Below are 17,660 nucleotides of genomic sequence, written 5' to 3'. Positions count from 1 at the left end.
AAACTTGTAAACAAACACTTGCGATCCTTTCGTCCACGCTCTCCCCTAGTGTTTGCTAATATTATGAATTGTGAACACAATACCACAGGTAATCTAAGCAACAGCATGTGTTGGTTTACTTACTGTCTCTCCCCGGCAATCCTCTCTCCTTTTTATCGTCACACTTGTTGCATTCGCTGAAGTAGAGGAGGATGAACATGTCTAGCATCACCCACACCAGAGAGGTGGCCAGCACCACCTTACAGTACGCAAACTTCCTCATCTTCACACCTGAAACACACACCAAACACACACAGCGTTACACACAAACACCTGAACAAATGTTAGCGACATTTCACATTTCACAGAGCTTTAAACACACATATTACATCCATCCAAACCTCAAAGTTGTGAGTAATAGCCTAGCACAGATGCGCTTGCTAGCTGAAAAAGTTACAAACATGGACACTTTATCATCTTCACAGCAAAATAAAGCACTAGGGGGTTTCCAAAGAGACCTTAGAGTGGACCTATTCTCACATTTTATCCTTTCCCCTGAAGTCCAGGGATAAAGTAATGGTTTCTTCCACAGAGAAAGCCTCTCTGATGCTTGGAAATAAATCTTGTAGGACAGTTTTGAGAAGCAGATTTGCTTCTTTATTTACAAGGCTGTTTACACCGGCTCACATCATTTTTTTTTCTTTTTTTTATGATTGGATAGCTATCTGATTGTGAAAAGGACAGGTTTAAATACCCTCCAAAATGCATCTGAGATGGATATGACTGATATTCATTGCTCAAACCACTTGAGAGACCTCACAATGGGGAAGGAGAAATAATCTAAAATCAAAACGAAAACAAGATTATTTTGCTTAACCAAATGACATTATTTTGCTTCAGTGATGGGTTATTCTTGAACGATTCACTCATTTTAATTTGACTCGATAACGATGAGCCCTCTTAGAGAGTGATTTATTCACTCGCGCATGCGCACATTTGTGAAGAGGAAGATTAGTTCATTTTTCGAGTCATTCATTTATCACATGAAAGACAGAAATCAATCATATGCAGTTAAAGCCGGAAAAAAATCTGATCCATTAATTTGCGATCCATTTATATGCGTTCTTGCATCCTCGTGTTCTTATGTAACAACATCATCAACCGTCAACGTTCAGTTTCTAAAACTCAAGAACGCAAGAACGGAGGACAAGTTCCTGGATGTGTTCTTGATATCAAGGATGCACCAATGCAGACTTCAGCGCAAAACTCGCTCGACTGAATAAAGGAGATGGAAAGCACAACATTTTATATAGATTTATCATTAAAGTTCAGAGAAATAACTTATTTATCTCAGGAGTTTCCCTAAATGAGACGATAAAAGTGAACATTATCATGAAAATGTTGATAAAGGCATAACTACAGTAAGGGAGTTTATTTGCTGGAATTCATATTAAAATTAGTTTTATTTGTATTGTGCAACATATATTTGTAAGGTTTTTATGCATAGTATATACTGTGAAAGGGGAAAAAAAATAAATTGTTGTGTGAATGCTGTAATGTTTCAATGGTTTTCCATTAAACACGTGTGAAGGTCATGTAATCATCAGGAAGACCAGTGTTGCCAACTTAGCGACTTTGTCGCTAGATTTAGTGACTTTTTAGACCCTCCTAGCGACAAATTTTCAAAAAAGCGTCTAGCGACAAATCTAGCATCTTTTTTGTGTTACTGGAGATTTATATATATAGACTGTCATCTTTTCGGGCAGAGCTTAGCGCCTTTTTGTTGAAAATAGTTGGCAACAATAATGAAGACCAAGGTAAGAATGCAGCATATCATTTCTCACAGGACGTGTTCTGTGTTCTCACGGTCTCCCGAGTTCGTTCTTCTGAGGTAACTTGACAAGACCGGTCTCCACAAGAGCTCGAGTCCGTTCTCGGCGTTCTTGGAATTTAGAAACAGCCCTCGGTTTGAGTTGTTTGTTCATTATGTGAAAGACATAAGTCAATCTTATGCATTTAGAGCTGGAAAAATATTTCATCCATTCATTTCTTGAGTCTTGTGTTTTGAATCATCTCTCTTTAAATGCTGTCAAGTGATGAACGAACAACACAAAAACCAGAAGACTGAAAAGGTGAACTAATTACGTTTCTGGTTCAGACTGTGCGCATTGGTTAGCCTTATATGGGACTGTCGGTGTCAGGTGAACGAACAACTTAAATTTGAAGACATGCCAGAAGAGGTGAGCAGAGTTAATCAAAGATAAAACACCAGGTAAACAATGATTGATTATTTTCTCTTTCTTAGTAGCATTGTATAATAGCATTCTAGTTATGACTTGTTTGTAGTGTAAACAACGTTTGGGCTAGCTGTAGATGTGCTTGCAAGCATCTGGCAACATTTTATTGTTATTTTGGCAAATTGAACGAAATGATTCAATAAAAATGTATTAATCTCGATGAACGAGACTTAAATGTCCAAGTCAATAAAATGTTCTGAACTTCCCAAAACTTGTTTTGCTTGTTTTAAGGAAAAAATCACTTAATTATGACAAATTATTTCTGAAAGCAAGACAATCAGTTTGCTTGTCGCTGAAATGCTTTTTGATTGAAGAATTTTTAGATATTTTGACTAGAAAAAGGACAAAAACTAAGAAGCATTTTTTGGAGTCCCTGAACAGAGAAAACACATGAAATGACAAGGTCTAAACAGGCTGTATGAGCTCTATCTAAAACGCTACAGAATATCTATAAGACATAACTAAAAGAACAGCACCACATAAAAAAGACAGAATGTTAAACAGCCTTCAGTATGTAAATATGGGTGCTCATATGATAATTCGTGACATACTTGTGAATGAACTTTCTTTGCAGCTTTATTTACATAAACAGTCTTGAAGGATTGGTGCGAATCAATTTGTTGTGAACACGAGTATTTTCCATAGTACATCAAGCACTTTTTTCAAGCATATCTAAACAACATGAAAATCTATTTTTTTCCATGATTTTCTGTGACCTCCGTTGAGGGCAAACATCTCACACAGTGAAATGAGAATACTAATAATACATTAGTCTCTAGTAGTCTTACCATCACACATTAGTAGATGATCTGAAGTACTTATAGCAAAATCTACTCCAACTGAATCTCAGATTTGACCTTTGACTTTACAGAGGGAGCACATTTCTTTAATCCAGCCAGCTGCTGTCATTAATGAACTAGAAATGAATCTTTTATTAGCAAACGAGAAAACTAGAAGGGAAATATGCAAGGGAAGGAAGGATGCTGTTCCTGTGGGAGGTGAGCAATGTATGATACGCTCTGATAAAGAAGAGGTCATTATAACGTAATTACACGGCATCACAAATCACAAGGACTTGAAGCTCCAGAGGATCAAAAAAAAAAAAAAAATCAGACAAGCCCTAAAAATTCAAAACCAATTTGAAGAACGTAATCCTTCACTATAAAGACTGCACTCACACCAAGCCCACAACATAAACAGTGTTAGGAAAAGAAAGCTTAATAAAAATGTGTGCATGTAGTGACTTCTTTACATAAATGATTACTGAGTACTGTATCTTATATGGGCAGCACAGTGGCTCAGTGGTTAGAACTATTGGTTCATAGCAAGAAGGTTGCTGGTTCAAGTCTCAGCTGGGCCAGTTGGCATTTCTGTGTTTAGTTTGCATGTTCTCCCTATGTTTTTTCCAGGTTCTATCTACCTACTTACCTACCTTGCTCTTTCTTTGCTTTGATTACTTATATGTAATTTGTTTTTGACATAAAGGATCTGCCGTTAAATGTAAATGTTACCTAAAACAAGACTGGATGTTCAATGTACTGACAACAAAACCACTAAGGCATTTTTCTAAATCTACTTTATTTTTGTCTTTTGTCAACATTACAGAGTGTGTAGTATGTTTGAGTAGGAGGATGACCAATATGCTTCTTTTCTTGACAAATAACAAACGTGAAAGCCTTTCCTCCTCTAGAGAGACATTGAGAGGACACGACTGCCAAACGTCTGTCAGCATCTCCATCCAACTGCACAGAGTTCTTTAAAAAGTGTTGTGTGTCTTTGAGCTCTGCATAAGGACAGGGGAATCTGCTGATACAGTTATTTTAAAGGGGACAGAAGCTATCGAAAGACAAAAAGAAATACTCCTCTTTATTTTTCTGGCCAACCCAAATATCAATATGAGAACAGCACCTTTTTATGATTTACAAAATCTCAATGTTCAAAAACTATAATACAGTAATACAGTAACATGATAATACCCTATTAATAATTAACAAGATAGTGTACATAATATCATGACTTGACAGATCAGTTTTAAAGAAAAGCTAAATTAATGTCACTTATTTATTTGTATTTTTTATTTATGTTGTATTGATGGTTTATATTAAAATGTATATTACATTAATATACATGTAAATTAAAATATTCTATAATGTAAGCTATATACTAAAATAATCTTACAAAAATGTGTACTATTTTCCATCATTTTAATGGCTCATACATTTTTTTTTACAACAATTTAATGATTATTTAGCATTGTTGGTTTATTACATAATTTATTTATATTAAACTATGCTATGATATACACTAAAATATATACTAAAATTATGTCACAAAAATGTGTAAAATTTTCCATAATTTTTTATGGGTCATGAACGTTTTTTTAAATAATTTATTCCAAAATATTCTCACAATATTAGTATTTTCAAAGCACTAAAATAATATATTACTACAAAAATATTATTGATTTATGTTATTATTAATATTAATATTAATATTAATAAATAAATTATTATCATTAATATCAGTATTTTTTGTGTGTTTGTGTGTGTGTGAGTGTATTTGAAGTAATATTTCACAACTATCGAAATCACCAGCGATATACCCACAAGAGTTCGCTGGTAAACATTCACTTTCACACAAACTACAAATCTGCCATGTTATGAACTACAGATCCCAGTCATGCATTACACACACAACCGGTTTCTGAACCTAGACTGATCACAAAAACACAGCTGATGCTGCTCAAGTACTAATTACACACACATTTATATGGCTAACTTTGAGAAACTCATTGCTCAGTCTTGTTATCTGTTCTAGTAACATTACAACATGTAGTAACATTACAACATGTTGTAATGTTACTAAAATCAGCTGTGTGTTTGCAATAAGTCAGGTTCAGGAACCGGTTGTGTGTGTATTGCATGACTGAGATCTGTAGTCCATAACATGGTGGATTTGTAGTTTATGTGAAAGTGAAAGTGAATGTTTACTAGCGAACTCTAGTGGTTAGATCGCTGGTGATCATGAAAACAACATTATAAAAGTTTTTGCTCCATCTTCAAATCAATTTAATACATTCATTTAAAGGGCACCTCTTTTACTTCTTTTCAAAGATTTAAGTTTTTAAGAGTCTTTTGTGTCTCCAGAATGTGTCTGTAAAGTTTCAGCACAAAACACCCATCAGATTATTTATTAGACCTTTCAGAATATTGGAATTATCTGCTATAAACACAATGTAGCTGTTTTTGTGGCCTGTGCCTTTAATGCTAGTTCTCCCCACCCCCCAATCCCACATGCCTGCATCAATCTCCGCCTCAGCTTTGTCAGATAAACAGCACAGTGACAGACATGAAGGAAGCAGACCTCAGGTAACGTTTGTGAGAAATACTACAGTAAGAACTTTGGTTATTTGAAATATGCGTTGTGGAAACAATAATAAGGCACACATAATGTCGTAACAAAGTACACGCACACACACACAGGGGACACACGGCACACGCATTTAACTTTGCACTGTTTTTGTGCGCAAATGTGACATAATACACCTTGATAACCTTAACCTTTTAGATGATAGGGTAAACTTTTTGATGATAAAGTTAAGATGGTAAAATCGCTGAATTCATTACAAACATGCTCTGTTTTATAAATGTTTTAAACTTGTTAAACTCATTCTTAGTCACATTTGATTGATGATCCGAGCGAGCTGAACAGATCTTTTAATCCCAGTTTTAATCCCATTTACGCATGTTCTGTCTTGTGGATATAATTAGACATGTTAATATGCGACTGTCAATCAATTCAATGGGCGGGGAAACTGCACTCCTACGTCACGTTGAGGTGGGCCTGAAAATGGGAAGAATTTGGATCTTATTTTAACTTCAGGAAATAAATTTAAAAATAAAAAGAAACTTATTGTGTTTCTATCTCTCTGATATGACTGTGAACACACTATACCTACACACAGTTCTGTCCAAACAGCTTCTAAAACATGATTTTCATCATAGGTGCCCTTTAATCTATTTAACCCTTGCTGAATAAAAGTGTTACTGTAATTTAAAAAAATACAAGACTACCAACGTCTGAACCATAATCCACAAATACAACACAAATAAAAAAAATGTAAAAATCATGCAAATGTCACAGCTTCCCGAGAACGATCCATACAGCATAATCATCTCCATCTAAGTGTCAGCATCTGAGCTCTAACACGCGCAGGTGTGGCCATTAAGAGAGATTTAAATGACATAAACACGACAGAACAGAGCAGTATAATGTTAGAGCAGTCAAAAGCTTGCCAAAAACCTCTGGCATCAGATGTCTCTGCGGGGGTCGCACCAGTAGTCAGAGAGTGTGTTTGTGTGTGTGTGTGTGTGTGTTGAGCTCAAGGTTATGACTGGCACAGCGGTAACGGCACTATTCTGGTGGCCCTCGTCCATCACAGAGCCAACGCCAAAGGCCCCTGCCTACGCCAGCTGGGCAAAACATTCATCACAGTGACAACACACACACACACCTGAGTGAACACTAGCCTGAGACATAAAAAACATCTCTTGTGAACTCTGCAAAAGAGTGACATCACAAATGCGAACAAACTCACTGAATGAAATAAACACTTTCATTCAGAGCAACCAAAAAAGAAAAAAAAAAGAAAAAAAACAGCATGTGCACTGAACAAATGACTGATTGGATTTACTTATGCTTTTATTTATAAGGGCTGAACTGAAACAAACAAATTAAGTTGAACATAACTCAATTTAAATTGTTTGTTTAAATTCAGGCCATATAAATAGTTTGCAACCAATTACCTAGAAAAAACTGGTAAACGCAATGAATCCTTTTTTCAGTGTGTTAAACAGAAGAGTGAAAATATGAATGCTGCAGATGAAAATGTGTAGCTGATAATTTTTTAAGAGTAAAGGGTTTTTGCATGTATGTGGTTTTGATTCAGTAACACAAAATATGTAAATGGAAATACAATTCGAACAAGTTAACTGTATATAGTATTTATATGAATTTTTTTATCATTTAATATGTTGTAATCATATTGTACAGTGCTCAGCATATATTAGTACACCTCTCACAAATCTATCTTTTAAATTCATCTTTTGAATAGGAAGCTATACAATACTATATTTGTGCACCTACATTAGATTAGTCAGTACTGGAGCCAAATCTGGAGCTTATCTAACAAAATAACTTACGATAACAATCCAAAAGCTAGTACAACCAAATGTATATGTTATAGAAAAAATATTACTACATATTAATCAATAATAATACAAGTTTAAAAAAAAAAAGAAAAAATCAAGAGAAACAAAAAAAAATTTGAAATAAAATTAGTTATGTAAAATTAGTATGTAGTTGAAATTTTGTAGGTTGTAATTTTTTTTTGCTTGAAAATTAGCTTGAATATAATTGTATTATCTTTCAATTAAAAAATATAATTAATTACTAAAATATTATTTTAATAAATATATCTGTTTCATAAATCTGTTTTGTTTACATTACATTACATTGCCTATGCTCAAAGTGAAATGGATAAAAATATTAATTTTCAAAATAGTGAGTGTACTCAATTATGCTAGCTAAACAAATAATTAATCAAACATAATTATTAATAATATTAGTATTACTACACTTATATGTTCTCATATTACTATTAGTCATGGGATGATAACCAGTTTCAAGATTGGTTTTACCGCAGTTTTGGAAAGACAATGTTTTAAAACCACTAAAAATGTTCTGTTAAACCGTTTTTAAGATATATGTAAGGGTTTTTTATCTATTTTTATGTGTTGTAACTAAAGCTGTGTGTTGGAAACAAATGAAGATAGCATACATATTTAGCCTGACTTGTTTCTTAGAATATAATATGCTGTGTTCAATAGAGGAAAAAAAGCATTTTTTTTTTTTTTGCCCAGACATGTAAAAAGTACTTATTTTAGAGCAGTAATCACAGTTTTACTGTGAAACCATTGTATTTTTATCCAAGGTTATACCGTCAAAAACTTATACCAACCCGTGCCTAATTACTATCATTATAAAATATCAGTAAACATTATTTTATCATCATTATACATTAACATTAAAAAAGCAATGGAACTGTATGTATTTTTCTTACTATAATTAACTTGTATAACTACTTACTTCTGATCTTGCTCTGGTATAGCCCTTTCTGATCATTTAAATGTGATTTATGTCATCTCTCTCTCTTTGTCTTTCTCTCTTTCTTCAATTTAATTCAATTAGGTTCAAAAGAGTTTTATTGGCATGACTTGTCAAGTATTGCCAAAGCATTGCAGACTACATAAACAATGAATAAATCATAAAGTAAATGAATATGCATACAGAAAAGAAAAGATGCACACACAACTATAATTAAATACAATAACAAATAACAGACATTGAAAATTAAAAAGATAATGAAAGACAAAAGTTACACAACAGTACATTCATTCAGATGGTTTGTAATAATGTTCCTAGTGTCGTCCACGGGTTGACTATCTGTGTTTATGACAGGCTAATCTATACTTTGCTGCTGGTGATATTAAACTGGAGTTTGGTGTAATTATTTAGACATTGGAGAAATGTGTGGATACAAAGCTGCTGTCGTGTTCACAATAATAACTTTTAAAAACATTGTTAAAATGATTTAGATTACCTTTTAAACCATTTAAATGTTGTTAAACTATGTTAATATTGTTCATGTAGTATGTTTTCATTTTGCTTAACGCAAATTGTGCATATACCTGGTTTTAGTGCTAAATACTGAAATTTTGGTACCTTAACACCTCTTAAAAAACAGCTTGTTCCTGTTATAAAAATACATTATAGCAAATACACTTTATTTATTTATTTATTTTACATTTTTTCCAATAATTCTTAGGGCCAGATTAGATCCCCCCTGCCTTACAGACATTACAGTATGCCTTACTTTTCTGCCTGCTCTTTAATGTCCTATAAATAAGGGCAAATAAGCCCAAAAGTAATTAGAATAATAAAATAAATTAATTAAAATAACAAAATAACTGGCCTATTGGGGTTTCTGTGCTTTACAAACATTAAACGCAGTAAAAAAAGCTAATAGGGATTAGAAGTGAGAAACAAGGGAGGAAATTAAAATTTAAAGCATCATAAAACGACGGACTGAGAAAAACATGATGGAGGATCTTGAGAGGGAAATCCAGTGGAATAATTCATGGGATGTTGTTCATTTAACTTTGTGACTAGATCACAATACAGTGGCGCAAAATCCAAGAATCTGCAATACTGTGCTTAGAATTTTTTTTTTAATTGTGTTTATGCCACCTAAAATTTAAGCAATACAAAATAAATATATACAAAATGACAGAAAGTACATCTAAACAAGTCCAAAACAGCTGGAATGAATCTCGTCTGTTCTCTTTTGCACAGTCCTGCTGTTGCATTTGGAACTGTATGTGCAAAACACACTTCCTTGGACAAATACCATTGTCTAATAGGCACTGGATGGTAATTGTTTCTCAGGATGACGAATGTAAAAGGACATTTGCGTGACTATGTAACATGGCTTGCGTGTGTCCGGATGGCAATTAGGTTATGTGAGGACATAGTTGCCTGTGTGAATAAAATGATGTCACATACACACCCCAGTTAAATGTCACTTCAACGCTTAATATATTTACACACGCAAGCACACACACAGAGGTTTGTCTGTTTTACTGGTGTGACACCCACAACCAATATGAATTCCATAAAATATTTAGACAAAAACACAATTTTTTAATAGACTGAAGGTCTGAGAGATAGACATATTGACAGACAGATCTAAGTTTACTTTTTAAAATGTTCATAAATAAATATGTTTTAAGTATAACAAATGTTTTGCCCTAATTTATTTTTCAAATATTTTTTATCAATTTTAACAGCAATTCCTATATGATATTTTTCTTCTGGAGAAACTCTTATTTCTTTTAGTTTGGATTAAGCAAATCATTTCTTTATGTAAAAAGTGCTAAATTCAAGATTATTAGCCCTAAATTATTATTATTATTTTTATTATTATTATTATTATTATTATTATTATTATTATTATTATTATTATTTTGATTGGCTACAAGACAAACTAGTGTTGTTCCATGACTTCTCTAATTAACATGCTTAGTTGAATATAGTTATATAAATTGCTAAGTTAACCAAAAAATAACCAAGTTAGGCCTTCAACTAAATTGCGTTTAAAGCTAAACACTAGTATCTTAGTCACTAACCTAAACTGGTCTCACGGTTTGGATCGGTTCCGATTATCATGCCATCATCACGGTACATTGACAATGCTTTCCATACACAATTTTTTTTTACTTCGAACAACATGAGCATTCATAGCAAATAAACAAATGTAAATATCCAGCTCACTTTCTAAACCCGTCAATCGAGTCCTTACATCACTATGATTAATTCCGTGCTCAACAGAAAGGGCTGTGATTAGCTCTAACGCTCTGGCGATGTTTACCGATGAGTGACACTGATAAACAGCAGCGACAATCACAGCTGATCCATGGTAGACGTGGAGGTATTTTCTCAATCGCAGTGAAACAGGGGCTTCTGCTATAACTTCAGTGTCAGTGAAAGACTGTCCAGCAAACACACCGTGAATTGTTGAGTTTCTGCTTTTTTAAGTAGTTGGAGCATTTTAATTACTCACAGTCGCCTCCCTTGCCATAGTAAACTACTGCAATATATTAGATGAATGATGTCAGTAAGTAATAGCCGGTTATGATCTATTACTGAACATATACTGAAATGTCTAAATCTGCATCACGGTGCATTGAAGAAACAGTTCACTTTTGACAACCCTAACAAAAAGTAATATGCAATGTACTGTACACTTTTAACACTTACGATTATGCAGTAAATAACATTAAAAAAGCCAATGTTTTGCTGTAAGAAAAGGAAACAGTATTTTACAATAAAGGAAATAGGATTGGTATGAAATTGTGTAGTGCAAAGAATAAATAACAGTAATTACCTTTTGTACTCATTACAGGTATAGTAACTGTGATAATAAATGGTAAATTACTGTTCAACCATTACTGTCCCATCTACACTGATGCTTTGTGTTGCTATTTGTAAAGAAGTACATTTATATTAAAGCAGAAAACAATGATTTAGGCATTAACACATACACAGGATGTCTGTCTTATTCTAAACACAAAGATGTTTGGAACAGTTTTCAGAAAATGTTGTCCCTTAAAGTGTGCCCCATTCTCTGTCTATCAGTTCAGATGCAGAGTCTGATATGTTTTAAGCCAATAATAACAATTTACAATGAGTAAGTAAAATGTGTTCAAATGTTTTGAGGGTTTCTAAAATAAGTCTGTTGGTTAAGTTATATTATTGAACTATGTACTTGAAAGCTACATTGTTAGCTAGCTTACTCTTTGTAACCAAACCATTACAGTGACTAACTGGAAATAGTGTTGCCAGTATTCTACTGTAAAAAGACCTGGTAAGGTCTAACAGTGTAATGTGTATTTATTATATAGCTCATATATTGTGTATGGCCATATAATCAAAGCGCATCACAATTATGCGAGGGGGTCTCTCCACACCATCGCCAGTGTGCAGCATCCACTTGGATGCTGTGACGGCTGCCACAGGGCAACAACGCCAAAGCACTCACCACACACCAGATATAGGGGAAGTGAATAGACAGTGACTGAGCCAATTCGATGGATAGGGATGATTGGGAGGCCATGAAGGGTGAGAGCCAAGGGGGGGAATTTGGTCAGGTTACATCCCTACTCTTTATGAGAAGTGCGATTGGATTTTTAACGACCACAGAAAGTCAGGACCTTGGTTTAACGTCTGATCCGTAAGACTGCACTCATTGAAAGTATTCCCTTCACTATACTAAGACTTTAGAACTCACACAGAACGTAGGTTGAGCACCCCCTGCTAGCCTCTCTAACACCACTTCCAAAAGAAACCTAGATTTCCCATCTGGTCTCCCATTCAGGTAATGACCAGGCTCAGCCATGCTTAGCTTCAGTGAGTAACCGAAGTTGGAGTACTGTCACCATGGCAAAGACAAAATAAATGAGTTATTAGTTGTTTTTAAATTATTTATTAAAATATTATGTCTAAAATTGTATTTACTCTATTAAACAGCAGAATGAAAAATAATTCAAATTCATGGGCTAAAGATGTTGCCTTTACTGTTTTTATCATTAACAAAACCACTTATTAAATGTTTTCTACATTCCAGTGTTAAAAAAAGTTTTTTTTCAAAAGGTTCGACATTCAGAGATTACAATTTGGATGGAATTTCAAGTGCTACAAAGTTTTGCGCACTCACACACATACACATACACACACACACACACACACACACACAAAACAGAATGTTAATTCAGTCAGAAATTTTATCTCAGATAGTGGCAGAAAAACAAAGCCATTTTCTACTCAGACTGCAATAAAAGCTCTTGCACCTGTACATGCTGAAATGACATCAAGTGCCCATATAAAACAATTACCATCTGAAGAGAACTACAGAGTATAATAATACAGCCTCAATACAAATACTGCACCTGAAGGATACAGACACACACACACACACACACACACACACACACACACCTATAAGCAAATATCAGAGCACGACTGTGATTGTTCGTTTAAAGTTCTGAGTTTCACATCCTGTGTTACTTCCTGCAAGAGCTTCTTAACGTGTCTTCAAGTCATGCAATATTGATGCTGATGTGAGAAAGGAAAACATATGGCCAGGCACAACCCTGTGTGTCGTGTGGAGATTCTGCTCAATACATCCACACAAACTACACAGATTAGCCGTCGGTCACACACACAAATCTAGACCATCAAACATGTGACCTGAGAGAAACAGACAGACGTGTGGGGGGGGAAGAAAGGCACACAGGAAGAAAAGGAATCAAAGAGAAAGAGATAGCAGTCGCATGCTAAAGCAGGGAGCCTTTTAACAGCTCCGGCTGGCAGGAAAACAGATGGGCGCACAAACCGTTCGCTCAGTCGCACCCCTGGTCGCATCACGCACACACGTCGAGATGTGAGACGGGAGGGTAATTAACTTTCTTTGGCTGTTGCCGTCTGTTAGAGAAAAGCAAATTAAACCCCTACAGCATCTCCTTCTTCCTATTCACAGGGCTCTCCATCTATCGCTCTACGCCTCCACCTCGCTTATCTGCCTTTGGAAATGTTTCAGGGAAGTTTTCCTATTTCAGACACACACTAGCACAATGGAGAGAAGAGAAATGGCAATTGAGATCATGATATTGCTGAGAGAGTGACTGCACGTCCTCTCGTGCACTTTTTTAAAACTGAATCGAAAAAAAAAAAAACAGACAGAAAGCAAGACAGAATGAGACAGAACTAGAGGAAAACAACAGAAAGAACAACAGCAATGACAGAAATATGAATGATTGAGACAGACTAGAGACAAAGTTCTACAGACAGAACAACCAGCCCGATCTCACCAGTAAACATAACTATATTATGTTTTGTCAGTTTAGTGATAGTTCAGACATACAAAAATAAACTAATTTTAAAAAGAGGCTTGGTACCCAACCCCACCCCTAAACCCGATAATCATTGGGGGAAAAGCTAATTGTACTAAACTGTATGAATGAAATTGTACAACTTTATACGGATTAGCCACAAAATCAGAAAGTTATAAATTGCTGTGAGATAGCATTGAACAGTCAAAGACACAAAGATAGACAGTTGAACAGAGACACAGATAGACAGAACAACAGACAAACATGATGGATTGAATGAAACACCAAGAAGGCAAAAGAAAGAATAATAGAGCAAACAACCAAAACACGAAGAGACAAAAATATTGCTTAATACACAAATCTAACATCTTGTTCAACATATCCTATTTATGTTCAATGAATGATTTAACAATTCACACATAAACTTCATGTTTACATTATGTGTATTATTTTTGAAAACCTATTCAGTCACATCATTTTGATGGTTGTTTGTCGCCACCTATTGGTTAATTGGTTACACAATGTAATTGCTACAACATTCATCAGCATCAAGTTTTATTAATCGGTGATTTTAATCTTTACCATAAACTTGGGTTGTGATTCGTACAGATCACGGGTCAACCATGATCGGTTACACCGCTAGTCAAAACCATGAAAAGAATAGCAAAAATAAGAATAGACGCAAAGTCAGGCAGACAGAAAAGACACAATGATAGACAGAACAACAAGGACTGGAAGATAGAACGAGAGACCAACATCTGATGGAACAACAGAAATATGAAGACACTTTAAGAATGACATAAAATTCAATAGACTGTACAACCAGACACAACATCAGACTGAACGACAGACAATGAACAATAGATAGAACGTGACACCAACAGAACAATTATATGTCAGACAGAACAAAATACAAAAATATAGAACCAAACAATGATATACTGACAGACCAAAGGAATGGTGAAAACAGAGAATGACAGGAAGAACGACAGGCCAAGCAAGCACAGGACGTCAACATGACATCAGATTGACGATGTACCTCACATCACAGGAAATTACATTTTGTTTGGAAATGAAAATTGGGTTGATGTCATAACCCGACGTCAGGTTGACATCAATGTTGGACAGATGTTGCATTTTGGTTAATTTCCATTGCAACCTAAAAACAACAAAATATCAACGTGTTACAGCTACAATATCAATGATGTTATAGCTTGACGTTATGTGGATTTTACCAATATGATGTTTATCAGTCGTTGGATTTTGGCTGCCATACCTGATGAATAAATATCAGTATTTAACGTCAATATGAAACTGGTTTAAGATATTGGCTTAATGTTGGATTTTGGTCACTTTCCAACACAACCTAAAATCAACAAAGAATCAAAGCCATTTCGTGTCTTTATGGATGTCAAAATAACAAAATCTAACCTAATATTACTGCCTTATGGCATTGTGTGTCTGCTGGGTATCAACAAAAGAAAAAAAGAAAAAAAAGACAAAGTGAATGGCTGACAGAACAATGGAAAGACAAAATGACCTACAAATAGAATGACTGACTGACAGAATGAAAGAACAACAGATCAACCAGCAGAATTGCAGACAGACAAAATAACCGACAGAATAAATTCAGATAAACAACACAGAATCACAGACAGAAGGATAGAAACAGACAACAGACAGAATGAAGACATAAAACAAAAGAAAGAGAATGTTATAAACAACGATAGAATGACAGACAGATGAAAAATGAAATGGCCAACACTATCCCAAGGCAATTTGTAACTTTATGATAATGATAAACAGACAGAATTACAGACAGACAACAGACAGAATTACAGACAGACAACAACCAGAACAACAGACAGGCAAAAATGATGGAAAGAACATAAATAAAAGCAAAAGAAAGACAAAGAGAGATATAGTGATAAACAACAGACAGTAAGAAAGAATGATATAAAAGAAAAAAACAGGCAGAATGTTACATAAAACAACAGAAAGCAAAATTACTGACAGACAAAACAAAAGATGGAATGACAGGGAGATCAGCCAATTCGAATGTTATCAATCGATTGAATGGGCGTTATCAGCGGTTATCAGCTGATAGATATAGGCAAGTAGGAGCCTTCTGCGCCTACTGGTAGGCTCAGAAGACTTATCATCCAAACACATGATTAATCAGCTATAAATCACAAATGGCTGTGGCTGGAAGTTAATCAGAATTATTTATGCTATTTATTAAATGTTCCAGTCATTGTATTTTACTAAAGTCAACCACTACCCCAACCCTAAACCCAACTGGCACATTAATGTAAAACAGATCTAGATCTGGAGTCCTCTCTATTAGTATTGCTGATTAACAATGTGAATGAATGATAACAGCTTTCTGAGCCTACTAGTAGGCACAAAAGGCCTCTACTATCTATCAGCTATATAACCACTGATAACACCAATTCAATTGAGTGATAACATTCGAAGCGGGTGGAAAGACAGAACTTTTGAACATCGGACAAAAGGATAAACAGAATGACATACCTAATTGAGATAGACAAAAAAAAAAACTGACAAAACAACAGACAGACAAAAAACAGACAGACAGAACAGTAAATTTAGAAAAACAAACATCAAACGACAGACAAATAACAAAAGAATGACATACATATAGAATGATAAAAAAGGACAGATGGACAGAGAGATTGAAAACTACCTTTTCAACTGACGACATCGTTCCCTCACAGCAACATCATTTTTTTACATATATGAAAAATGTAATATGACCTATGCTTACTCCAACCAAGAGTCCATTTGCACACTCATGCAGTTCATCCAGTTCTTGACTCCAGTGTGACATTGAATTATGCATATTAGATTAGTCAATCCCAAACAGCAGCCGGATAAACCAATTACAAGGTTGATGGTATTATATTACGGATGGGTCATAAAAATCGAACAGGCTACGCTTTATCAGATTTCAGCTCAACTAACATGCGTGTTCACCATAGGAGCGCACATTTAAACTGCACTGAGGAACAGCATGCACGCGGCGTCCAATCGCTCTTGGTAGGGGGTACTAGAGTCATCTGAAGCAGCTCTATTTTTGTCTGTTTGGGGTGTGCATATGATCCATGTGTGATGTGATTCACGTCTTATTCAATTTGTGTGCTTGTCAGTTCAAGTTAAATATGCATCATGCAGACCGAGGGATCATATGACAGGATCACATGATTAGAATGGTTGTTATCTACTTAACATCCCTCAACAGTAAGGAAAGCCATGTATGACAGGGTGGTCAACTAGTTTATTTTTTTATTTTTCTCTTTACCCCCTTGTTGATTTTACGTTGCAAAAATGACCCTGCCACCATTTTAACAGCAGAAGAAAAGCTAAACAGCGTTTTTTTTTTTTTCTAAAACTACATCGACAACAGAAAAAATGTATCATTTACTATTTTCGTATTTTCATGAAGGCTCTACATGTTTAGTGAACGATGGTTGTCCTTCGGGTCAATTTTGACCCGCCAGCTGTCTGCTTATTAAGAGTGATGTCACGCAAAGCGGCTTCCAGGTCCAAGCTCTCTATCAAATTGTATGGGGAGACTCAATAAATGGTAATAATAAACGTTTACAAAGGAATGTTATACTTTAAAAAATCATGATTGCAATTAGTGCTGTCAACCGATTAAAAAAAAAAACTAATTAATTGCACTTTTTTTTTTAGAATTAATCGCGATTAATCACATTTAAAAGACTGAAACTTGTATTTTGGCTATTAAAATGTAAAATTAATGTAAACGCAAAACAAAAACTATTTAAATTCAAAATATAATTGTTTATTAAAATTGTTGTTTGACTTGTGACACAGATTTCTTCATGTAAAC

The 17,660-nt window shown here is 34.7% G+C and overlaps 1 protein-coding gene across 6 annotated transcripts in view; it reads right to left on the bottom strand.

The window, feature by feature from the left end:
* Positions 1-17,660, bottom strand: part of galnt1 (UDP-N-acetyl-alpha-D-galactosamine:polypeptide N-acetylgalactosaminyltransferase 1) — a 230,205-nt gene that overhangs the window by 120,842 nt on the left and 91,703 nt on the right. For 4 of the 6 annotated variants that reach the window (XR_015511496.1, XR_015511495.1, XM_087287129.1 and 1 more), the window contains one exon: positions 124-270. Coding sequence is in view for 4 of the 6 variants with exons in the window: in XM_087287129.1 (XP_087143255.1) it covers positions 124-262 (139 nt within the window). In the remaining 2 variants the exon portion in view is untranslated. Of the gene's footprint in view, positions 1-123; positions 271-16,490; positions 16,862-17,660 lie in introns of those variants that run through there. The other 2 variants (XM_087287131.1, XM_087287130.1) reach the window with 2 other exon arrangements.

This window comes from Danio rerio, chromosome 16 (assembly GCF_052040795.2).
Source record: "Danio rerio strain M-AB ecotype USA chromosome 16, GRCz13ab, whole genome shotgun sequence".
Taxonomy (NCBI): domain Eukaryota; kingdom Metazoa; phylum Chordata; class Actinopteri; order Cypriniformes; family Danionidae; genus Danio; species Danio rerio.
The sequence above is the reverse complement of the archived record's forward strand: the minus strand, read 5'-3'. Positions and strand labels throughout refer to the sequence as shown.